Source organism: Micropterus dolomieu, linkage group LG20, assembly GCF_021292245.1.
Source record: "Micropterus dolomieu isolate WLL.071019.BEF.003 ecotype Adirondacks linkage group LG20, ASM2129224v1, whole genome shotgun sequence".
Classification (NCBI taxonomy): domain Eukaryota; kingdom Metazoa; phylum Chordata; class Actinopteri; order Centrarchiformes; family Centrarchidae; genus Micropterus; species Micropterus dolomieu.
In genome coordinates this window covers 29,889,450-29,915,504 of record NC_060169.1, presented here as the reverse complement: position 1 = coordinate 29,915,504, position 26,055 = coordinate 29,889,450, and the positions used below count along the sequence as shown (strand labels likewise).

General features: G+C 41.9%; 2 protein-coding genes across 2 annotated transcripts in view; one reads left to right on the top strand and one right to left on the bottom strand.

Annotated features, from left to right (window-relative positions):
* Positions 1-14,153, bottom strand: part of LOC123958743 (granule associated Rac and RHOG effector protein 1-like) — a 36,743-nt gene extending 22,590 nt beyond the window's left edge. The window contains exons 1-2 of the mRNA XM_046032321.1: positions 14,088-14,153; positions 1,147-2,607 (exon numbers count right to left, since the gene is read on the bottom strand). Coding sequence (XP_045888277.1) covers positions 1,147-1,650 — 504 coding nt within the window. The 5' untranslated portion in view covers positions 1,651-2,607; positions 14,088-14,153. The remainder of the gene's footprint in view (positions 1-1,146; positions 2,608-14,087) is intronic.
* A 1,352-nt stretch (positions 14,154-15,505) lies between these two features.
* Positions 15,506-24,497, top strand: gpib (glucose-6-phosphate isomerase b). Its single transcript, XM_046032501.1, has 18 exons — positions 15,506-15,676; positions 15,885-15,975; positions 16,284-16,352; positions 16,560-16,679; positions 16,854-16,937; positions 18,565-18,711; positions 19,116-19,187; positions 19,277-19,321; positions 19,415-19,468; positions 20,163-20,223; positions 20,642-20,685; positions 20,809-20,961; positions 21,219-21,348; positions 21,542-21,618; positions 22,379-22,507; positions 22,798-22,873; positions 23,476-23,542; positions 24,073-24,497. The coding sequence occupies exons 1-18, from the start codon at positions 15,558-15,560 to the stop codon at positions 24,194-24,196; spliced, it is 1,662 nt and encodes a 553-aa protein (XP_045888457.1). The 5' UTR covers positions 15,506-15,557; the 3' UTR covers positions 24,197-24,497.
* The last annotated feature ends 1,558 nt before the right edge of the window (positions 24,498-26,055 follow it).

Below are 26,055 nucleotides of genomic sequence, written 5' to 3'. Positions count from 1 at the left end.
CACAATTACAGAAATGTGCCAACTGGAATTAATCTGATAAATACTGTAACTGTGATTTTCCATCACAATTACCAATTGATGAGTATTACTTTTCAAGGCAAGAGTACCTTTTGAATCGTTGTGTCCAAGTCTTCTGCAGGTGTCCATTTCGGACTGATGCTGTAGCGTGAAATGAACCTGTGTTTGAGGTCTGACGGTGTACACGTGCGTTATCCAACCTGGCTTCATGAACATCCTGACCTGGGCTTAAAGTGGGTACGACACAACCTACATTTTGTAGAAATGGGTGAGCAGGGGTTTCTCTAACAACTATGGGATTACTACACCGTTATTAGCAAGCTAATAAAATAAGGTCTGCTGAGCTCTGCTCATCTCAATAATGTTCACGGTCCTTTCTTTCTACTTTTATGGAATCCTCATCTCTGTTGAATACATTCATGCACAAGATGTGACGCTGTGCAGACACAGTCTGGAATTAATGGAATTAATGGTCAGACACAGGTGCATGCGTGCTTGTGTGTGTGCGCGCGTGTGTGCGTGTGTCCCTCTGTCACTTGGTTAATCAGGAGTGACAGAAGACAAATGGACAAAATAGTGCAAAGGAGAAAGAGACAGAGAGAGAAAAAGATTCCTACATCACACCTCGATTAAAATCACGTGAAAAACACCTCAGCTACAATGTTATTTTACACATCAGAAAAGTCAGTGCTGTGGAAAGATGGTGTGACAAAAGACTTTTCTTCTCACATCCTCAGTGTTTTTTACACCTCACCCTCAGATATTGACACCAGCTTAACACTGGGCGTGAGAATCCTGTTTGAGCCAGGAAACACTGATTCATGGAGCCTGCCTTCTGACAAAGAGCAGCTAAGCATCTTAGCACTACTGCTAGAAGACGAGTGATGAGTAATGAACCAGGGGTTCATCACATTCATTCAGTCTGAGACTGTGGGCTTGGACATTTTTTCCAGGAGAGCAAACAGTACACTTGTACTGTCAATAATGTCACTACATTTTTTTGTTTAGTGACAGACATGAGACAGAGTCATTTTACTTAAGTCAACACACTAAGACATAATCCAGCGTACAAACAAGTTCAACAAGTGGCTATAGTGCGATGGTGTGCGATTCTGTGTGAGCACCTACCTCAACATCCTGCAGGCTGAAGTCATTCTGGTCTTTGAAGTTGGCGGCCCCGGCGCTCAGCTCCATCAGCATCTTGGCAATCTCAGGCTTTATTGCTGCAGTCAGCCTGCTGGCCGCCTCCATGACGTGTTCCTGCACGTCCTTCAGTTGCATAGCTGCTTTGGAATAGTGAGAGTTCCTGAACACACTGCTGAACAGGTCTGTGAGGAAGGCGCTGGCCCGGCAGAACACGTTGAGGGCATCCAAATATTTGGAGATGCCTTGCTGGATGTCTGCAACTGCGGTAGTTGCGCCAGAAGGAGGTGGGTGGCAGCTGCCAGGCATGCCCACCCCGGTGCCAATGGGCGAAGAGGCAGAGCAAGAGGAGGCCAGGGAGGCGCTCAAGGTCCGGCTCAGCTCAGGCATCTGGTACTGCTGGTGCTGTTGCACTTTCTGCTTGGACCCGCCGAGCAAAAAGCGACGCTTGTAGTCCATTTTATTTTCCTGCGCACTGCAACAATACATAAGTGGTGCAACAGCACCGGAAGCTGCTGTTTTTAGCTCGTTTTTCCCCCTCAGTGCTCTTGTCCTCTTTACAAAACGCCAAACCCAAAGGTCCTGTTCTGTTCAAGTTACGTAAAAAGACAGCTCAAGGATTCCACCTGCCAGAGGCTCATCTCAGTGTGCCTTGTAGAGAGGCAGCGCAAACTTGGGTGAGGTCGGAGGGCGATCAAAAACACTGGCTGAGTTAAATGCTTACATGCAGCCCTGCTGCAGATACATCAGGCCCAGCTTAAAAACAGCACAGACACACCTCCAGATTCTCTGTTTCCAGCCTCAAACACAATTATCATAATAGGGGAGGGAAAGTCTAAACCACTCCTTAATATACTTAAAGTGATCCTAAAGCCAAGTTTTAAAGTGCACTAATTCCTTCAGAATGGGGGAAAAAATCCTTCTTCATACAGTATATACACATATGTATGTACATATATAAACCTATGCCGGCCTGCACTAATAAAAGTAGAAAATCTTTTTAAAAGCTGAGAGCAAAAGTGAAAATGAATCCAAGGAAAATGAAACACTGGTCAACAGCACAGAGGTAAATTACTACCAAAAAAAAAAATTAAACAAAACAAAAAAAAACAACAGGTAAATAAATGCTGGAATCAAAGGATGTGGTTATGGTTCTTCTTGTGCACTGGCTGGTAGAAGAGCTGCGGGAGGCGAAGGGCAGACAGATCCAGTCCGTCTCAAATCCTCTTCACAAAGCAGGACTCTGCAGGCAGTGAGCAAGTGGCCAGCTGATGGCTCCGTCTGAAGTCTCCAGCAGCTTCCTGGTTTCCCCCCCCCCCGTCTGCTGGCTGAGGTAGATATTACTCACCGCGGAAACAAGTGTGCTTCCAGATTTCGCTGTTCTCCGCGGATGCAGATTAGAGTGACAAAAGCACAAATGTATCTGTAAGGCCTCTAGGTCATTTCCTAAGGGAGGAAAGGGCAGAGACATGGAAGAGAGGGTTAACATCACGTCAAAGAGGAAGGATGAGCTTCATTTCAACAGCTTTACTGTTACACCCCAAAACAGACTACAGTTCAAAACTTGACCAACACAATACTGTAGATACACAGCTACTTTACTTGACTTGTTACTTTATTGCATTATTGGTAAATATTAATACTGTATTTCAAGGTTTTTATTAAAGTTTTAAGAGCAGGCCTTAATGTTATGTCGAGTGACAGGAACACAAATATAAAACTGTCAAATAATATTCGTCAGTCAATATGCTTTTGAAAATAGTAAGTCTTGTAATAACTCATATTCAGTATAAAAACCTCATTGGCTGATCACACTGAATGCAGGAGAAAGTTCACACCAATGATTTCACAAAACAAAAATCTGCTAAACATGAGAGGTAAAATTGATATTTATATCATCATTATTATACCACTCGGGAACACAAGACCAACATGTTGGTGCTTGGGTCATCACATTTATGAATGTATTCAAACTGTGTTGATCTACAGGGGATGACCATTGGCCAGAAATGGCACTGGGTTTCCTTTTCCTGGGGCTGATCTGTGGTGTGCAAATCTTTACTATGTGTCCTTTAGTGAACGTGAACTCGCGCACTCTTATGTTGAACTCGATATAAACTACTAAAATAAGAGAAAGGAGTCTACATTTTGAAGAAAGGAAATGATGACAGGCGGAACTTAAGTTTCACTTCCACTGAGCTAAAAAATTGGCGCACAGCAACAGTTCAGAAAGTTATGATACAGTCTATAGTTAAAGAGCATTATTTTGACCTACACAGAAGAGAGGAGGATCTGACGTGCAGTTGTTTGAGCTGAACGGAGCAATCGGATCGCAAAAAAAAAAAATATCAAATTTCTCCATTTTTGGTTTCTGATTTGTTTCTCAAAGAACACAGGAAAAGTGGTTCACAGAGCAGATGTGTTGCTGTAGAAGACAAAAACAATGCAAGACACAACTTTACAGCTCTTGTAGCAGAGCCTTGCCTTCCACGTACACATAACATGCTGCACCAAGGCCAACCTAATCAGTAACAAATGCAAACTACTTCTTGTACAGTAAATGTTACACTGAAGTTACATATATGACTTCCAGAAGTCCCCCCCGCAGAACATTTAGGGGGCATTCACACCTGAAAGTCCGCACCAAGGCCCGAAACAACGGTCATGTTTTCATACATTTTGATTCATTCGTTTAGTTTTGGTTTGGTTTTCACACTGCAATTCTGCAACCGCACTAAAGGACTTTACATGACAGACTTGCGTCCTGTCATCATCTATGTGGGCTGCGTCTCCCTATAAGTTACTTGACATTGATTGGTTTATTAAACAGTTCAGCGGGTATCTTTGACAAAAAAATGAACATATGCATATTTTCCACTATAGCATCATTATTATGGCATTACTACCTGCAGCACCAACTATACTGAAGGCTAGTTCCAATTCGCAATTAAACGTCCTCATTGTGCGAACATTATACCGACAGGAAAGGAGGAGAAGACAGCAAGCAATCCTTCTGCACCTCCATTTCAGGAGAAACCAAAGATGTATGTGGCAGTGTGCTTCTATAGTGGCCGTCTGTTTGAAAAGATGATCTGTCACAGGAGATTATAATTGTGTTCCTATTTCAATGTATTTCTCCGTGCATTTTTTATTTTCCGGTTTACACGTCAACGGCCAAACTTCCTGTAAATAGTTTGAAAGTCTGAAAAAAAAACATCCAAAAAATGCTTTCACACCAGAAACAACCCCATGGTTCAGTTTGATCCGGACCGAGATCACCTCTTTTCGTCTGACCAAATTTTGTCTGTTTGGTCCGGACCGTGGTCCGTGGGAGGTTTCACACCTGCAATTTTGATTCAGACCAAACTGAAAGGTCCGAAAGTCCGGACCAAATGAGGTAGGTGTTAAAGCCCCCCGAAGGTAACTTTATAAAGTAACTATAACAAGGAGAACCTCTTTAGAGTGATCTAACATGTTCCAGTTTTTTTCCATATATCAAATTATTATACTTGTCTCGATCCATGCTGCTCAGCGTTAAGACTTGTGCAGTTAAGACCTAGCCTATTTCAAGGTTAGGAAGTGCAAACTACCCAATAACTGTTGTGTTCAGTTGTAGATACACCAATACAGTAATAACTTTTAAAAATGTTCCTGTTCTGACTGGAAGAGGATATATTTAGGCACATTTCTCTCAACTTGGTGGTAATATTACATTACAGTTTGGTAAAGAGATGTGGTGAAAGTTGTACATTTCTAGACGATTACTAACACCATACCTCACACAGAGCGCCTCTGAAAAGAATCTCTGGCAGTGTCTGCTTTAGCAGAACACAGCTGCAGAGAGAAATTCCTGCAAGACGCCATTGTTGGAAGACACTGCAGGGTTTGTTGAGCTACACGTAGTAGGAGTGACAATACTCTCATTCAGTACCCAAGCATTATGACTGGCCCTTCTCCCTTAGGCCTTTTTTCACTTGATTATGAATATAATATTTTACATTGTCAAGATCAAGAGGGATTTGGCCTCACATCTCGTACTAAAAGAACTCTAATTCAGCTGGTGACTGCAGATTTCAGAAAGACTTAAGATTTAAGACCGAAAACAGTTTGGGGACAATTCTGAGAAGGAAATAAATACTACTACTGATAACCTTAAAAGCAACATGCAAACTCCACAAAAAAAAACAGAAAACTGTCCGTGTCAATAAAGCCGACAGGAACTTGAAATAAAACAACCAAAAAAACATTAGTTTGTCTTCTATCCATTACGATTCATTAAAAATAAACAAATACAATGGAAAAGATAAAGAGGTCTATAATAACTTTTGTTTATCTAAGGTTAAAAAAAAAAAAATGGAAAGAAAACTGAATATTCTGAGTTTTTGTAACACTTTCAAACTGTTTCAAAGAAAACAGTCCATCACTAAATCGGTTCCTTTGCTATGCAGAGCCCTAGAGGCGCTGAAGTTGATACAGGCGGACTCCTGTTGATATTACACTCAATGGGACACCAAACATCAACATGGCAGACTAATCTGTCAGACACACAGCTCCTGACACAGCATGGCAATAATTCTGTGCACCATTCAGACTTGTGTTGTTATCCTGTAGCACCATGCTGAACACTTCTGTTTACCCGACAAGATAGCGCTGCTGTCATTGTACGCTAAGCAGCTGAGTAGCGGCCTTACTTGCGTAGCTTCCATTATGCATCCCCGCCAACAGTCTCCTGACCTTCAAACCTCACTTCCTTTCACAAACAGCAGGGTACTCCCGGCAAAAAACAGCCCACCCTTATCTGTCCCTGTCCGTAAAGCTGAGAGACAGAGCCAAGGGAAACTAGTGACCTCCTCATGAAGAGACAACAGAGATGTGCTTCCCATTTTTTAACCCTTATAGTACAGGCAAGTTGTTAGCATTTCACTTACTGAATATTTAGTATTATTAAATAATTACTATTATATATTATTTAAAGAAGGTGCAAAGAGCGTCATCTACTTAAACAGACACGTGCATGTACACTTACACTAAAGCCAATTGGATTTTATCTTGCTAACAGGTTCCACAACAACAAAATACCTAAACTAGTTCAATCATAAAATCACATCAAAGGTTGGTTGTCGGTTTACTGAGGCAAAAATTTTTTAAAGATCTTTGTATACAATAGAGAACCGATATGCCAGATCAGTATGCCAAGCCTTGTTAAGTGCAATAGCCAGCAGCCATGATGTGGCAGCTTTCTTTCTCAAAGTCAATATTCAATTCAGTTTCCATTTACGTTCAGTCACATCAGGCTGCCCTGATCCATGCCCTTGCGTTTTCCTATGTAAGCAACTACCATTCTGCTACCAAACCTTTTTTAGCAGTACATTAAATTGCTCAGCAGAATACACACCACAGATCTACTTTTCCACCATCACTTCACAGCCTTTTAGCAAAAATCAGGAGTAAAAAAAAAAAAAAAAAAAGGTTTTCCGTGCTTTGCACAAACACACGCCATTAACCAACAAGCTGGAAAGATAAAACCAAGATACAGTCCATTGCCATCTCCTTTAAGACGCACTTGCCCGGTGAAAACAGTTTACTTGTTACTCAGTGGCAGTTTGAGAGAGCAGCTAACTAGTGCAGCAGTAACAGACCTCTAAATCCCAGGGATTACAGCCACAGCGAGAACCTGCCAGGTGCCCCAAAATGCCGGCTTGTTGACACAGTTAATAGGATATTGAATTCTGCGAGGTAAACAGGAAACCTGAGCTTAGCTAGCCTGGGGCTAGCCACCATAGCTCTCACTCTTTCAGGCTAAATAACAGGAAAGAGAGGTGCATCAAGTTGTTTGGAAAAAGACTACCATAGGGAAATTTTCATTGAGTTTTGTACATTTCATTTTAATTGTGTGGACTGTGGTGATACAGCTTCAGAAATGTGGGTTGGAGGACCAAAAGTTAAATATGTCATAGTTAAGAAAACATTTAGCTTTTTTGTGTAATAGTTTAATTAGCAGTGGTATTCCACATTCACAGTTTGTTAACTCGCGTCTTTTCTCATTCCCTGACAGTACAAACATGCTAAACTACACATATGTTTTGTCTAATAAATGTAAAAACTATACTATACTTTGCAGATTTGCATATAATTCACACTTTAGGCTATTAGTACATAGTATGGTATTGAGAAATGTCATGTGGCTTCAACTAGTTCTGTGGGTTTTGACTTTTCTGAGAGTGATAACCTCATCTTTGTTTGATGTAGTTCATGCCTCCATGCTCCTTAGAGTGAATAACAAAAGTAGGAACTGATTAAGTGCAGTGAGTCACAGTCCATTCAGGCTGAACAACAAAGCCAGATTTTTGGAGGAGAGAAAATTGTGGGCTACATGCTTTGTTACATGGTTGTTCAGGCAGATGCAATTTATCTATGGAACGTTATTAGAGAGTGTTAGTGGTCTACATTTCCTTCCTGGCAATGAAGCTCAGTAAGCAGAGGTTATCCCAAGAGAGGCAGACATGGCATCAATATTAATGAGGCCTGCTGGCTTCTCAGGGTAATTCCATTGGCTGCCGGCCTCTTGTTGCAGGGCACACTGTCTTACAGATTGCACCCAAACAAACACATGTGATAGGAGAGTCCCTCTGGATGCACTGGAGTTGTGCCAGCCCACTCTAATGTCCTTCCTCCAGCACAGGCTGCTTCGGGCTAATGTTAGCTCTACTTCCCCACTCACAGAACATGTCAGCTGCTCTGCTTCAACAGGAAGGGGGTTAAGGTTTCCTGGAGCAAGCTCCCTGTCGCCAGTAACAAAAACGTCAAACCAAGTATGCCATTAGGTAGGGGTTTGTAGTAAATCATAGGACCTTATACAATTTACCTGTCTGTGCAAACCTCAGGGAGGGCATTTTTTAAAGTGGTAGCATTCTAGCAACAAGATCCAAGCTGCTTTTTGTTGTTTTCACTTAAGTAAATCTAATAACCCCCGGAAAAAACAACATTGATTGTTGCTGGGTTCCTTTTCAGAAGAACTACAAGGCGTGTGCGTAGCAACTTCTCCACAATAAACTACTTTGCTTTCATTATGGGAAACATATTTACACCTGGTACAGTGTCCAGTACATCTGCACCCTTCTACCACTGGCCTCGGAGCAGCTTCACTCGAGCATATAAGTGCCACTGCTCAAAGGCACCTTCACACCAGCTGTTGAGAAGCATTTGCCTTTGATTTTATTCACTCCCCCCGCAAACACACACATTTCCCAACAGATTTGCCAAAATAAACCAGTCAACCCTCTGGTCACAAGCCCACTTCTGTAACCTTCAGGATAGTGCCGCTCACTATTCCAATAGTGGTTCCTTTCGGATCTCCAGCCATATTTTTGCGGCCGTCACATCACAGCTAGGTAGCTTAATGGCTGTGGATGGGGCAGCTGTTACCCACGCTGACAGCTCCTTATCCATCTGCCACTGTGAGGCAAACACAGGCTCTCTGACGCTCCAGCCACAGGCCCGACATTAGCTCTCTCATGAAGTCTATTTCAGCCTCCATGGGCAAAACAGCTGCCCTACAGTCCACACCGCACTGTTTTTAGACACTCCAAAAGGTTCAGCTCAAAGAAAAAAAAAAATGTTATCCCCTACATCTGTTGCCAATGAAGCAAAGGAATGCATTTCCCCAGAACCCTCTTAATGTGGGTTCGAACGAGCACACAAAAGCAGATCAGGAAAACCAACAGCATCCACTGAAAAACACCTCCTAAGAATATCATGTCATTGTGTAAAATATACAAATAAAAAAGCAAGATGCAGGCCGTTTATTTGGTAGGAGACGCTACACTGAAGACATTCCACAGAGCAGATAAGCCACAGGAAATACTGAGAATCAGCAGACAGGTCGAGGAGGTCAGTCCAAATGACAGGACAAGTGCCGTGAGCAACTGTGTGACAGGAGCTGAGCCAGGCTCCTCTTGCCCACAGAACACAAGGAGAGTATTGTGGCAGGCCCTGGTCTTCTCATACCAGCACACAGAAAAAAAAAAAAAGGAAAAACAAAAAAAACACACACACACACAGCTGCATGACTTTGTGAGAGGACGAGAAAAATAAAGGCCGTGGCTACGATTTAATATTAACTACAAGAATAGATTTTCTGCCATCAATATCAGTGGTTCTCCTGGAATTATTTTGAAGGCAGCTGCAGGTTTTGGTGGTTTCAGAGTATTGTCTGGTTTTATTCCCACAACTAATCCTGTTTTGGTCCCATTTTACTTTGATACAAAGTTATTATAAAAAAAAAAGGTTCTGCATAGACACATTTCGGTGATAGTTAATTCAGCAAGATTGTATTTTTCGGCTTTCTAATGCAGAAGTGAAAGTTTTCCTGCTGCTGGATGAAACAAATGTTGAGTAAGTTTGGATAAAAACAAATACTCATCTCAGTCAAGAGTCTGATGAGTTGGTGAACAGGCTGGATTATATTTAGGCTAACCTGTACCATCATAACAGACATCGTAAGTAGCTTATGGCTCCAATAAAAATAGCAGACAAGCCACGCTAATAAAGGACATACTTGAGGGCCCCACAGGTATGTGTCGCATACTCAAACACACATTTCAACATGTGTCCTTGCCTTAATCAAATGATAATGGACTTCTTAATGGACACGTGTATGCCAATAAATAAGAAGTCCCATCTGATTTGATGTGATCACAGCCTTTGCACAAAGTATACATGCCTTTCAGTATTCGACTGTCAGCAAACAGAATTAGCTCAGATATATCCTCTCCAGAATAGCAGTGTGTAATAAGAGTGTGTTCAGTGTGCCCAACCGGTGGGTTTCAACAAGTGAGAGCTGTGATGAAAGGCTCTGACGTCAGTTCCATTCATGAAAGGCTGGTGGCAACCTGTGGGGATGAAAATGCTTCCCTCAGCCTATATTGAGCAGGCTATATACTGAGGTTGCAGGTTGTGCTGCATGCCAGCCACCAGGGTGCTGTATTTTTTAGCCTGGACAAAAATTAATTCTTCAACATTAGGCACAATGAGACAGGATACGGTGGTGCTATAAAAGTCAGAAATTCAGGGCTGGGCACACAGACAGCAATACTATTGTAACACTAGACAAATCAAGCCAAATACACAAGAAAGTGCAATAACTTTGCGTAATTATAAATCACAGAAACCAACCTTCTGCACAGAAGAGAAAGAAATGTCTGCTTTATTACTGATGGCTTGAAGAGAGTATGTGTACAGTACATTGACAGATATGATAACAGCAGGATATAGATTGGGGGTGGAGTAAGGAACCATACGTTTAAACAGTGGAGCCTGGTTAAAGCCAATGCTGAAGTGCCCTTGAACAACATATCAAAGATCTATCAGCACCACTATTCACCGTTTAGTAGCTGCCCCTGATATGGAAAAGCACACGCAAAATATCTCCTGCAGGGATTAAGAAAGATAAGTATCACCTTACATTAGAGTTTTGTGGTAGCCTTGATTCCTGTTTTATTTGATCATCTGATGTGCACAAGCATTCATGCATCTCACTGGGAACACTTGTGGTGGGGCAAATAGCTGACCACAAACTAAGGCTAAACTGGTTTCCCAGGAGACACGGGTGAGATTTTCAATGCTACAAGCCCTGTCCCCCTTATCTGTAAACCCGCGAGCTGCTTCCTTCTGGATCAGAACTGGCATTTTATTGACTTCTACCTTGGAAAAGGCTTATTTGGTTTAAGTGTACAAAATAAGCTGTGCTAACCAAGCAGTTGACAAAACAGCAGCGGACTTGGCTAGATGTAGAGCTCAAACACCCCCTTTTACAGAAGAAGCAGGCCTCCGCCGGTTATAGTGTGCAAATAGTTGTCTTACTTCACAGTATTGTCACATGACTCAAGACACAACAGTCTCATAGTTTTAAAATATATTTCATCAACAAAGCCTCACTGCCAAAAACATACATAAAAAAAACTATATAAATACTGCTCCATCAAATCAGCAAAATATTACATTAAAGTATCATGCCATTATAATATGATAATATACACTGAGTTATTTTTCCATGCCAAATTTGTTTACAATGAACAGACCAATTGATTGAATTGACTTGAGTCTATTACCAAGCTTTATTTCTGAGCCCTGCCACGGAAAATCGTGAGTTTACCAAAGCATGAAAATGTTGAGATATCCCATACGTGCGCTAATGTAAGATTAAACAAGCCATAAATAACTAAGAATATTTCTGTAAAAGAGAACAAAATGTGAAAACCCAATTAATCTGAGAGAGAAGAAAGTAAACAAATCAATACACAAAATGTTTGCAAGTTCTAATAATATCTGAAGGCCCGGGTTGACGCACCCCTTCACCTAGCAGAGACTCCTCATCTCTCTCATATGTATAATCTAAAACTGTGCAGTAGATAGACACTAAAAAGTTCCTTTGTTGAAGGAAATATCATTCAGGTCTGTGGAGACAGTGCCAGTAAAGCACAGGCCTGTACTCCACCCGAGGCGAGCTCAAACACTAATCTTGTGACTGCATGTCGACTTCCTCACACATGCATCCGGATTCAATATTAGACTAAGGTGAAGTGTCACTCCTGGTCATGTTGGTCACATGTTGGCAAATACTAAACACAACAAAAAGAGAGAGAGAGAGAGAAAAACAACTGAAGCCTTAGTGCTACTCCACTGACGGTGGTGACCATTCAGGCACACAGTTGAATAAGCTATTGCAATGAGTTTAAACAGAGACAGGAATTCTGCAGAGCAAAGCATGTATTTCAATAGTGACACAGCTGCCGCAGATGTCAACATGGACGTTCAGGGTTGTTTCAATGAAAGCTGTAAAGCCTGCAATGCTCAACAAAAAGGAAGGCAATTGCCTTAACATGATTGATGATGCTCCCTTCTAAGTGAGAAATTACACTTTATTAAGATTTGAATATCCGTCAAAACTGTATTGGCCCCCATTCAACATACAATCATATAACACCATTTTGCAAAAACAAATCAATCTCTTCCACCATATTCAAATTAATGGTTGGAATATGCTGGTCAACAAGGTCAAAGGGCTACAAGCAGAATTTGATTTCCCAATTGTGTTTCTTTCAAGCACTTTCCCCAGTAAAATACAAATGATATCATGACAATGGAAGCTGACTTTGGGATTTGAGCAGCTGCTTATGACAAACCTTGCAGCCCTGGATAATTTTTCCTCCAGACATCCAGTGCACAAACACCGTGAATCAGTGACTGTGCCCATGAGCAATCTCCTTGTGCTGTATGATTAAATCCTACAAGCAACTAAAGGGCCCCTTCTACATTCTTATGTACACTCCATCGACCAAAACGTGCAACACTTTCCACATGATGTCAAAACAGGCATCTCTGGCTAGACTGTTGATGCCTACCCTGTTGAGAAGTGGGGCAACATTATTTATTAATGCAATGCCAGAGATCTCCTCTGTACTGTGGAGATTACACGAAGCCACGTATTTAAAGTCCCTGTGGTTGTGTAAATTACTACTTAGTACGATTATTTACAATGACTCTATAGAAAGAGATTAAATAAATAGTTTGTATTTATTCTGGTGCATGATCCAAGCATTCATTTCTGAACAATGTTGATGTGAAAAGCACTTGAGGATAACATTACAAACACCTCTGCTGCTCTCTATACATTATCAAACACAGCTGACGTTACACGGGCGATTTCAACTTCAATGGAGGTGGAAAATAATGTAGGGTTAGTTGGTTAGTTTTGTACTTGGCTACAGGGATTATTTTAAACCCCGATCACTATTTAGCAGGAAGGTGTAACAGAATCCCCGCAAGCGCAGTTAAGCCGGTTTCATCGAAACTCCCTGGGATGACATGGCCCGAGTCATGGGTACATTATGTCGCAGCTATTAATACGGCCTTTGAACGCCCTAAATGCAGAGTCGGCTTCCGCGACATCAGTTCATCAACACACCAAACGTGAAACGCGGGTGACACAACAACGCCACAGCGTACACAGACAGTAGGTACCCGGTACACAGGGTCCACTGCCTCCCCGGGTCTGACACTCGCCCACCGGCCACACAGAACCAGACACTCGTCTGTTAGCTAGCGAGCTAGTGCACTCACCCTGGAGCCTATCAATACTGTCTGTGAAACGCCAGACACAGGTTACACCGCCACACGAGCTGTAAATCACGCCTTTGCCGCCCCGTTTGTCTAATGTTAACCTACAACTCCATTTTTGTGCGGTGGGCGACTACCGACTGCAAAGCATAGCTTCCAAGACCGCCCAGGTCCGTTATCGGACATGCAGTCAAACCAGATAACGTTACAGACTATGGTCGCTGCTAACGTAAGTTAAGCTCATTAACCTCTGCTTTAGCTGCCACGGCGACCCGTTGTCAAAACATGGATCAAATCTGAATCTCAGATAAACTAAACGAAACCACCGATCGCGCCTCGTTAGGCTAACGTTAGGCGGATTCGCTTTACCAGCACATCAAATTGTGTTTGTATTCCAAAATATTAGTGTGTAACGTTAGTCGCTCAAAAAAATGTCAACCATTTACAGCCCTTTCTAAAAACACGCGTCCGACTGTTTATGAGGGTCTACGATTTCAAATATGAAGTACAATTTTGATATAAGCATGTCAAGAGTGAGGTTCGTCCGATAACGGACGCATCAGGGTTTCATCGGTTCTAAGCAGACTAGCTACATAGCTAAGCGAGCTAACGTTAGCTGCCCAGCTAGCTCTCTGCGACACGGTTGTAGGCGCTGATGGAAAGAGTACGCAAATGTGAGCGACCCAGTGGTACTCCGATACGGGCCAACAAGAAGTCAGTGCCACCGTAACCAGGAGGAAACCAAACAGCGTCAGTAAAACACAAGAAAAAATGTTAGTACACGTTAAGTTAATCACCACATCGCTCACCAGCTCTAAGCATCCACCCTCTTGACAGCGAATCCCCTGTCTGTGTGACCACCGTGAAGAGCGCGGCAATAACAACAAACACTTCCGGTACAGCCTTCACAATAAATCCGTTACAGAGAAATCTTTTTAAAAACAATAAACATCGCTGTGTTGAACCTGGTATTAAATAACATATGTTTGCATTTCTTTTATGGGATTGCCAAATATTATTTTCAATTTAGTTTCATACGATTACCGATTTATTACACCCACATGCAATAAAAGACTATGGGTGGCATAAATTAATTTTCAATTGATTCACTAGGTAAATATGAAATGCTTGTATTAACATTTATATAGTAGATCAGTGTGTTTATCCAAGTAGAAGTGGATCCACAAGTATGCCAAGAACTGTGAATCTGTGGTGTAGGATACTTTAGTGTGGAAGCACTTTGTAACCATAGGAAATAATGATGCTAAAATACAAATATTAGGTGTAGTGATTTTTATTTACATCGTTCAGTCTTCATCAAGAATACTGGTTTTCTTATCTGAGTCATTTACTCAGTGAAAAGAAGAAAAAACAACATTGCAGTTTAGTGTCAAAAAGGCATTTCACCTTTATTTCGAAATTAAAATGCTTATAATCAACTCACAACACACCCTACAGACTACATTTTAATAAGTGGTATGAGAATTATTACAAGTTTTTCCCCCAGGAACAAAAGCTCCTCTCCAGAAAGTCTAAAAGGCTAAAAGAAAGTGGGTAGCTAAATGTTATTATAAGTCATTTGGTCAAATCATTACCCCTACATGCCCTAAAAATGTTCAAGCTACAGATTAAGCCTTTCACGCCCTCTAACGTTGGAGAAAGAATATTACATCTTGTTCTCCATACATACAAAAACGGTCACTTGGGGGCGTTGAGCTCCACAAATTTCTGTTTGTTCTTCATTATTAAAATGTTAAGAGTCTACAGAGACCAGTACATCTTTAAAAGCAACAACTTACTCTCCCTTTTATTGATAGCATTGATACAATAATATTGACCTGCAATTCTTTTGAAAAGGGTTTCAACCTTTCTGTTCAGATGGCAGGTGGCCACAGGGGCGAATTTTTCATGTCTCTGTTAGTGGGAACAATAAAAACATCCCCCAGTTCATGTATACAGCAGATGTATGTGCTGCAGAAGGATTGACAATGAGTGCAACAGTAGAAAGAAAGCAATACTGTCAGACATTTTGAGCAACACATTGATCTCACGCCACTGTGCTGTGCTGTTGACGCTCCCCATTCAACATGCACTGTAACCCTGCAGGACAGTGTGGAGGTGTGATATGCACAAGCCCTGAATATACCGTGTCTCTTGTAGGAGGGGCAAATGTGGATCTGCACTGGATGCCCTTTAAAAAGCTTTGCCTCTGACCTGCTTGGTCCCACTCAGCCAGGCTAGTTGAGCACAGCGGAGCACAACAAGCCCCTCTAGACATCATGGGACTCACACAGGACCCCAACTTCCAAAAGCTGCAGGACTGGTACACAGCCCACGCCCTGAACCTCAACATGAGGCACATGTTTGAGGCTGACAAGGAGCGATTCAACAAGATGAGGTATACATCCTATTAAAACTATTTTTACTGGGTAAACATGCAGCGTGCACAGCATCAGTGAATAGGATGAAGATATTTTGTATGTTTGTAATTTTGCATGATAATGCTCTGATGCATTCCTGTTACAACAGTGCAGTTTCTTTACATACTGTTGACCACCATAACCTTTGGCGGTCGGGTCACTCACGTCTTCCTACTGTTTGGACAGCCTGACACTCAAAACCGAGGATGGAGACATTCTTCTGGATTACTCCAAGAATCTCATCACTGATGAAGTCATGAAGATGTTGGTTGATCTGGTAAAGTCATTTCCATCTCAATTATCCATGGCTTTTTAGATGCCAAAGTAGGTTTTCTTTTTAGCTTCCTAATACCATTAGATCAAGAGTTGAAATCCTATCACTTCTTGTAGCAATTGGGGGTCGATTCATTCAGGCTTCATCTTGCATCTTCATCAAATATTTGTCTTTTTATGTACACAGAAATGCTTCGCATGGAGACATTGGCCATCAGTTTGATTATTAGCCACAACCATTTTATCACCGACATGTACAATTTGGATATTTATCTGCTGCTGTAAAGTATTAACATTTATTGTCTTTTTCAGGCCAAGTCAAGAGGGATTGAAGCTGCCAGAGAGAAGATGTTCACTGGAGAGAAGATCAACTTCACTGAGGTGCTCACTGTTGTCCACACGTCAGCTGTAACTTATATATAACACATAAGCTTATTTTTGGCTTGTTTAAAAAATACACTGAATACACAGCAACAATCTCCTTGATTACCAATAGTATAGGCAGCCAACAGTGATTGGATCAATGCCACACTGCTGAGCGTAAGTGTGTCTGAGTGTGTTTTGTTTTCTGGTGCTGCGGGCATAAAGGGCCGCGCTGTGCTCCACGTGGCTCTGAGGAACCGCTCCAACACTCCCATCATTGTTGATGGCAAGGATGTGATGCCAGATGTCAATAAAGTTCTTGAGAAGATGAAGGGCTTCTCTCATGTGAGTGAAATGCACCAACGGAAAGATGCAAAATCACAAAGTTTTGGTGTGCTAGGGTTTATACACTTTACAGTATGAGGTTTAGTATCCTGCTCATGAAGGTCAGATGCAGCTATCAGCATTTTGTAGAAAAATCTGCTTCATGTTCACAACGATTGTGTTTATCTGTTGCAGAGGGTCCGCAGTGGTGAGTGGAAGGGCTACACAGGAAAGGCCATCACAGATGTTGTCAACATCGGCATTGGAGGGTCTGACCTTGTGAGTGCAATTTATTTTCAGATGTATTTTTGATGCATTTTAGAGGAACATTTCAATGAGCCATCCCATGATTGACAGCTCACATATACAGCATCTCACAAAAGTGAGTATACCCCTCACAATTTTGTAAATATTTGATTATATCTTTTCATGTGACAACACAGAAGAAATGACACTTTGCTACAATGTAAAGTAGTGAGTTTACAGCTTGTATAACAGTGTAAAATTGCTGTCCCCTCAAAATAAAACATCACACAGCCTAATGTCTAAACCGCTGGTAACAAAATTGAGTACACCCTTAAGTGAAAATGTCCAAATTGGGCCCAATTGGGCCTCCCTGGTGTCATGTGACTCGTTAGTGTTACAAGGTCTCAGGTGTGAATGGGGAGCAGGTGTGTTATCGCTCTCACATTCATACTGGTCACTGAAAGTACAACATGGCACCTCATGGCTAAGAACTCTCTGAGGATCTGAAAAAAAGAATTGTTGCTCTACATAAAGATGGCATAGGCTATAAGAAGATTGCCAAGACCCTGAAACTGAGCTACAGCACTGTGGCCAAGACCATACAGTGGTTCAACAGGACAGGTTCCACTTAGAAAGGCCTCGCCATGGTCGACCAAAGAAGTTGAGTGCACATAATCAGCGTCATTTCTAGTGGTTGTCTTTGGGACAACAGGTATGAGTGCTGCCAGCATTGGTGTGGAGGTTAAAGGGGTAGGGGGTCAGCCTGTCAGTGCTCAGACCATATGCCGCACACTGCATCAAATTGGTCTGCATGGCTGTCGTCCCAGAAGGAAGCCTCTTCGAAAGATGATGCACAAGAAAGCCTGCAAACAGTTTGCTGGAGACAAGCAGACTAAGGATATGGATTACTGGACCCATGTCCTGTGCTCTAATGAGACCAAGATAAACTTATTTGGTTCATAAACGTAAAACCATAAAGTGTGCTGTGTGGCAGCAACCAGGTGAGGAGTACAAAGACAAGTGTGTCTTGGGTTGCATGAGTGCTGACGGCACTGGGGAGCTACAGTTCATTGAGGGAACCATGAATGCCAACATGTACTGTGACATACTGAAGCAGACCATGATCCCCTACCTTCGGAGACTGGGCCACAGGGCAGTATTCCAACATGATAACAACACCAAACACACCTCCAAGACGACCACTGCCTGGTGGAGGAGCGCAAGGTCTCAAACATCCACCAGCTCCATGATGTCGTCCTGGAGGAGTGGAAGAGGATTCCAGTGGCAACCTGTGAAGCTCTGGTGAACTCCATGCCCAAGAGGGTTAAGGTAGTGTTGGAAAATAAAGGTGGCCACACAAAATATTGCCCAATTTGGACATTTTTACATAGTACTCACTTTTGTTGCCAGCGGTTTAGACATTAATGGCTGTGCAATGTTATTTTGAGGGGACAGCAAATTTACACTGTTATACAAGCTGTACACTCACTACTTTACATTGTAGCAAAGTGACATTTCTTCGGTATTGTCACATGATAAAATATTTACAAAAATGTGAGGGGTGTACTCACTTTTGTGAGATACTGTTTGTATTCCTGTGAGCCGCCCAGTACAGCCACAGTCTTATCTGACTTTGAACTTGAATTGATTTGAATTGCAGGGCCCCCTGATGGTGACCGAGGCCTTGAAGCCTTATTCAAAGGGTGGGCCACGTGTGTGGTTTGTGTCAAATATTGATGGAACGCACATCGCCAAAACCCTGGCACAGCTGAATGCTGAGACAACCCTCTTCATCATCGCTTCCAAGGTAGCTGATTGCACCGGATTAACATCTCACAACAACTCATATTTATGTTTCAGTTTGTAAATCTTTCATGGACCGACCAGTTGTAAATTAAGTTTCCATTCAGGCCGATGAATCAGGTTGTGCTTCACACCACGAGATGCTCTTTCCAGGCAGTTGAGCCAAGCATGGATAAAAATTCTATATGTAGTTATTCAAAAATACTGCGCACCATCCCGGAAAATTGTTACCTCGTATTTACTGGTAAATATCATTACCAGCACAGAAACATCATTTCTATTGATGTCATTTTGTAACGATACTGTCAAGTTCCTCTTTTGCAGCAGATCTATACCACAAGTATAGTTGCATTATATATAAACACTTAGTAATCTATGTATTTTGTCCATCTAATTCTCCATTTAAAGACATTCACCACCCAAGAGACTATAACCAACGCTGAGTCGGCCAAAGCATGGTTCCTTGAACACGCCAAAGATGTGAGTAAGCAGCAGGCTCACACAGCAGCAGCATTTTGTTAGATGGCTGATTGACATTCTTCAGTCATGTCTACTCTATGTTTCAACAGAAAGCCGCTGTTGCCAAGCACTTTGTGGCCCTTTCCACAAATGGAGTAAGTCACAAAACACTATTTACAGATTGAACATTCTCTCTGTCCAGACATCTGGTCCTAACTGTCATGCTTTTCTCTGTCTCCCCCCTTCAGCCCAAAGTGAAGGACTTTGGCATCGACACAGAGAACATGTTTGAGTTCTGGGATGTGAGTGCCCTTTAAGCCTTAAAGCAGACTGTGTGCAGCAGGTCCTCTCTTCATCCACAAACTGTGATGGGGACCGTAGGCAGCAGCTATAAATAAGATAGACTTTTGACCTGTGAAGTAGGTGGGACGAACACTCTGGCCAGCAGCTGCTGGGTAATCAGAAGCCTCTCTCTTCAGACTCAGTTATTATTGGTAGCGACCTTCTCCCTTGCAGAGGTTACTGTAAAGGCTGAGTTGTATCAAAGGTCAGGGAGCTACATTTACTTACATTGTCGGTATTTAAAGGGTAACAGCTATAAAATGCCCTATATGTCACAGGAAAAAAATGGTTGCCACTGTTTTACATTCTCATTACTTGTACAGAGTATTATTTACTTATTATTATTATTATTATTTATGTCCCTAACAGAGAGAAAGACTAAAAGACCAAAGCTAAATGATGAACTGTGAGGTGAACTGAGTTGCTCACTTATATAAATATCTTGTATTGTCCTGAGTTCACAGGTAGAACAACACAAACATGTGTGGCTTATGGTTTATAATTACATTGATGTTCCTGTTGCAGCTACCAGGACCTTCTGTTATGTGCAAAGCTTGTTTTTCTCTTTCATTCAAAAAAACAACACATTTTGCAAAGGAGGTTTGTATAAGGCATTGATATTATTTCAGCATTTTGTTCATTTTTGTCTTTCAGTGGGTTGGTGGCCGCTTCTCCTTGTGGTCTGCTATTGGAATGGCCATTGCCCTTCATATTGGTATGTACAGTGAAAATGTTTTTAACTAAATTATTGAAAGCCACTATGTTTTGAACATTTCTGAGTGCTAGCAGCTCTGTGAGGTTGTACGAAATGTTACAGTAGTGTCTGCTTTCTAACACGCTCACAAAAATGTTAAAATGCTGATGTTTAGCAGGGATAATGTTTCTCATGGTCACCACCTTACTAGCATGTTGGCATGCTAACATTTGCTATTGCTAAAAACAAGTACATGTACAGCTCATCAAGTCATTATGATCCACTGTCTTTGAAGCAGAATCTACAGAAATATTCTACTCACTGCAGCTCTAGTAAATATATCGGAATTTGTCTCGCTGATATTGGTGGACAGACGTCACTGTTAAATTAATAGTTTATTCATTCAGTTAACTTTCCTGTCACATCTCCTTTCCATCAGGCTTCGACAATTTTGAAAAGCTTCTTTCAGGGGCTCATTGGATGGTAGGTGCTTCTCCAACACCCGCAGTTCCCCACCTCTGTAGTGTAGAACAATTCACACAAGCCGTCCTGGAGAGAAGATACAGAATACATAAATGTAAATGAGCATCCTTCCCTTTGCTGCAGGACAACCACTTCCGCACCGCTCCTCTGGATAAGAACGCTCCCGTCCTGCTAGCTCTGCTGGGCATCTGGTACATCAACTTCTTCCACGCTGAGACCCACGCCATGCTACCCTACGACCAGTACATGCACCGCTTCACTGCCTACTTCCAACAGGTCAGCGACCACAATGCTCACGTTTTCTGTGAGAACATCAGAAAGAAGATTACTTTATGTTATCAAATATTTAAAAGATGATTTTGAATTAGCTAGTTGAGGTTCCTCAGGCAACATCCTTCATATTGACCAAAGAGAGAATTACTTTGTGGATACACCTTAGTATGCATGGTGCTTTTAACACGGACTGTCTGTGTCAGTAGTCCGCAGACAGAATTTAACGCATGTGACAGCTTTGATAAGTATTTGTTATCTAGGGTGACATGGAGTCAAATGGAAAGTACATCACTAACCATGGAGCACGTGTAAACTACCACACTGGGCCAATAGTGTGGGGAGAGCCAGGAACCAATGGACAGCATGCCTTCTACCAGCTCATCCATCAAGGTAACGCCAAAGATAATCATTCAATACAGCAACACAGAGGTGATTCTGTCAGTCAGAGAGTTACCAACCAAGTATTCAGTTATCCTATATTTACTGGTAGCATTTTTAGCTGGTTACCCTCATGCCATGAATCCAAGGGTTAGTTATGTGTACTAAATATGTCCCTAATGCAGTCCAACTGTGTCCAACTCAGGTACACGCATGGTCCCTTCTGACTTCCTGATCCCAGCTCAGTCACAGCATCCCATCAGAGACAACCTGCACCACAAGGTATCACTGTGTTATTATGTCTCGTCAAAAGCAGTGCATTGAATGGGTAGAGACCAGCATCGTGGATCGAGAGTATATGTGCTGATATGTAGTTCCTCACCTTCTTTAATAGAATGTTGAATTAAGTGTCAGTTCAGAAAACATTTTATTTTACATTTTTAGTACAGTTAATTATTCGTAGTATGAATTCAAGATATATTTTTTCACATTCCCTACATTATCTCACAGACCGTAAAAAACACACTTGTGACCTCTGAGGAATTTTGAGCCCAAAATTGTGTCATCAAAGCTACAGCTGCTATGTGTGTGTGTGTGTGTGTGTGTGTGTGTGTGTGTGTGTGTGTGTATTAATTGCCTGGAAAACCTGAGGAATACATATTTTTGAGAGATCATCCTTAAAGGTCACACATTCTTGCGCCAGCTGAAGTAAAAGACACTGAATCTCTGTGTGCTCCAAGAAAGTCGTTGGGACTTCCACAGAGCTCTAACCCCTTAGGTGACAGGTGTAACTGAATATGTATTCATAGTCAGATACACAGAGAGCTCAACAATGAAGAAATTCACAGTTTAACAAAGTGACAAGATGATAAAGAATTTGGTTTTGCAACCAAAACTACATATTCAGCGTAGGCAATCCAGGTCTGAAAGGCAATATGTCAACATATTACAGTGCAGAGATTACTGGCTTGCATCTATATGACTGACTGTAAAACACATGCTGTACTGTATCTGAAGGTGTGTGTGTTTTATGTGGCTGTAGATCCTGCTGGCCAACTTCCTGGCCCAGACAGAAGCTCTGATGAAGGGTAAGACCACAGAGGAGGCCAGGAAGGAGCTGGAGGCCAGCGGCCTGAGTGGAGAGGCTCTGGAGAAAATCCTTCCACACAAAGTAAGTTAAATCAAGAAAAAAATTACTGTAGACAATGAACACCCTGTGCTCTGCAGCTCTCATAACAACTTAAACCTGAATTTGAGAAGAGGCAGTCATCTCATGTTCTTATCAAGAGTGCTAAGGGTCAATCACATGAAGTTCCAGGACTAAGAAAGCATAAGAGGTAGTGCCCCCCGGTGACCATGAATAAACACAGCAATCCAAACCTTGTTAAGAGCATTTGTGACGATGGCATGCACAAAGTGATCTGTATACTATAATGACACATTGCTCTTTGTTTAACCCAGGTATTCCAAGGAAACAGGCCAACCAACTCAATCATCTTCAAGAAACTGAGCCCATACACACTTGGAGCACTTATAGGTGAGAGCAAACAATATCAAAATGAAGCCCATGAATGAAATGGTGCAGTTGTGTTACTGTTAGTGGTTAGCTCAAGGCTACCTTCCCAATAGTCAGTATGTCAAAAAATAAAGGTCTATCTATTCCAGGTTATATTCCTGGTAATACATAATGATTTATACTATGTATTATATGTTGACAGTTTGTCCTGTCCTATAGTTTTTTACTATATTTTTTCCAAAATATATGCAATTGAATGCTGTCTTGCATGTTTCACTACCACAGGCCATCACATTATGTAGTGAAACCCACTCACTCCCGAACTGCACAGCAAAAGCTGATATGACTATAAATTAGACTTCAAGATTATATTCAGATGGCTATCTTTAGATAGTAGTAACAGTAATGAGCCCATATTGTTACAACACTGGACACTGTTGCATAGTAACAGCCAGTCTGTTTGTATTTAGGTCACCAAACTAAGAACAGGTTATGTCATGTACAGAGCCTTTGTGTTACATCTGAAATCCTATTTAATTAAAAACAACCACTTAACCCTATTTCTAGTCTATTGCTTTTTGTTGTTGTTGTTGCAATAATGATAATTCTGCCTTGTTTTACAGCGATGTATGAACACAAGATCTTCATTCAGGGTGCAATGTGGGAGATCAACAGTTTTGACCAGTGGGGGTGAGACAGTTTTACCATACACATACACTACACACGTACAGTTGATAAACTACAGACTTTTGGGGTATATGTGTGATAAATGATCCAAGAGCCATCTAGAATATTTCCATGTGATGGCATGGTGCAGCCATAAAAACATGAAGTCTTGGGTTTGAATATTTCTCTTAGTGAAGGCATCACACAGCTTCAATGAAGAGCTGCAACAAACTGATACAGAATATGTGATACTATGTATGTGATGATTTTGAGGCAATAAAAGGGGAAAACCAGATGTTAAGGGATTAATGTGACAGTGTATCAGGGAGCTGGTGAAACAAAGCATAACGAATCCATGCCTTGTATTTAGCCAATTTATTCTTCTGTTTTGGTACAATCCTGCCCCTCATCTATAGAATGAGCACTTTGAAAAAGAATGGGACGTACGATTAAAAGCTTTCTTTTATTAAACCCTTCATATGTTCAAGCATCCACCTCACTGAACCCATCGTCCCTGTTTGTGCTCTGCTCTCCTCCACCGTCTGTTTTATTAGAGTCGAACTGGGCAAACAGCTCGCAAAGAAGATTGAGCCTGAGCTCAAGGACACCGCAGAGGTCCACTCCCACGACTCCTCCACCAATGGACTCATCAACTTCCTCAAGAATAACTTTGCCTGAGTCGAGTCTCCCCAACAACTTCCACTTTACTCCACATCATTATCCATCTCCCCAGCTCATGAGCTGCATGGACAGGAGACTCGCAAGGCAGCTGGTCCCTCCCACGCAGTCGAGCTGAAGCACTCTGTATGTTCTGTCTCATTATGAATATCGTGACTGTCTACAGTCTTTTCTGTTTGTTCGTTCACCACTGTGACGGGGAAAAGCTTCTTAGAGTGTTGTGGATGTAAAATATGCTCTTGCTCTCTCTCCACTGTCACAAGAAATTTACTTTCTGGAATAAATATCTTTTCACAGTGTCCGCTTCAGTGTCAATCATAACTTGTCTAATAGACATACACAAAGACAGCAGCTGGTCATTGTGCTCCTACATACAAATGGCAGTTAACTGCAATAATGTGCATTAAAGCGCTGCTAAAAAGAAATCATGAATTCTCTCAACCTAATGAGCAAGTGTAAGCAACACGCCACTAGATGGCATCAGAGTGCCAGATTCATTTCATGGGAGCAAATAAGCCACCCAGTAATCTACCATTTATTCAGTGGAACAAAGGGTCAAAGGTCAATGCATCTGCACTGTTCCTCCCCACAAATCCCCAGACTCCACAGCATCCATTTAGAGAGAAAAACAAACAGCTGGACTACACAGCATCTGGACAGCTAGCCACTCCTCACTGGCACAATATGTAAACATCATTAGACTTAATTTGCTAAATGTTTCAGTAACGTGTGCCAAGATTTGCCTGTGAATTGCTCCTGTAAACCTAGAATCACATATCATAATGGTATGAGAGACAACATCTAGCACAACATCACAGTCATGTGATGCTATTAACCACGATGCACTAACAAGATAACATATATTTCAGCATGTTTCATACTCACTGCTGGTATAATGAGTGTGTGAGAGGACAAACAGAAAGTTAAAAAAAATAAAACTCCTAGACCCCCAGACACTGCTGGGTTTTCAATGCTGTTGCCAGGCAACAATACTTTACTTCAAATCTAACTTGTCCTTTTTATCTCCGGCTCTGAAACAAGATACAGAAGAAAGTGAGTTTGACTGAGAATAGAAACACCTCCCCATTGTCATTTTGAGGATGATGAATCTTATTAGTAAAATGCATTTCAGTTTCTAAAACTCAGGACTGTCAGCTGAGTCATGGATATGCACAGTGTACACTCACTTATTAACTGGAGCACACTCTGAGTTAGGACTCTGTTCCAAACTATTTAAGATAGGTGAAATAGTTTGAAATGTACAAGCAGCAGGCCGCCATGAGGAAATAAGTGATTAGGCCCGAGCTTGGCTAATTGGAGAGCAGAATAAAACAGCAGCATGAAAGCATGAAAAAAGTTCTGTGTGCGTTCCAGAGATGTTTGTTGAACAATGGCACTGCCTACCCTCACATTCCACTTCATGCTTTATTGGTTGGGCCTGTCAATCATTTTTTTTCTCTCTCTGGCCAGTTAAAGAGCTGCCCCCCTGGCTCGACCAGGGTCACAACCATCGCAAACCTGCCCCAGTGCGGTGGTTGCCATGGCGACGTCACCCCCTGCCAATTTCGGCTGCGTAGTCCCAAGTTCATGGCCGTGTCAGACGAAGGGTTGGAGCAGTGCTTGGGATTCTTCTCACCTGACTAACTATACAGCTAAACATCTTCCAGAGAGGCATGTTCTCCACGCATTTGTATCATTTGTATTCATCTTGAGCCGTAGTGCTGGAAGCAGTTTGAGGGTCAGCATCCTTGCATGTAAACAAGCTCGGAAACTCGGTCTCAGAGGAGAAGAGCGGCCTGCAGGTCTGCAGCCAGTTTTAATTCTGGCTTGAAGTTCACTGGAATGCTTTTATTGTGCGT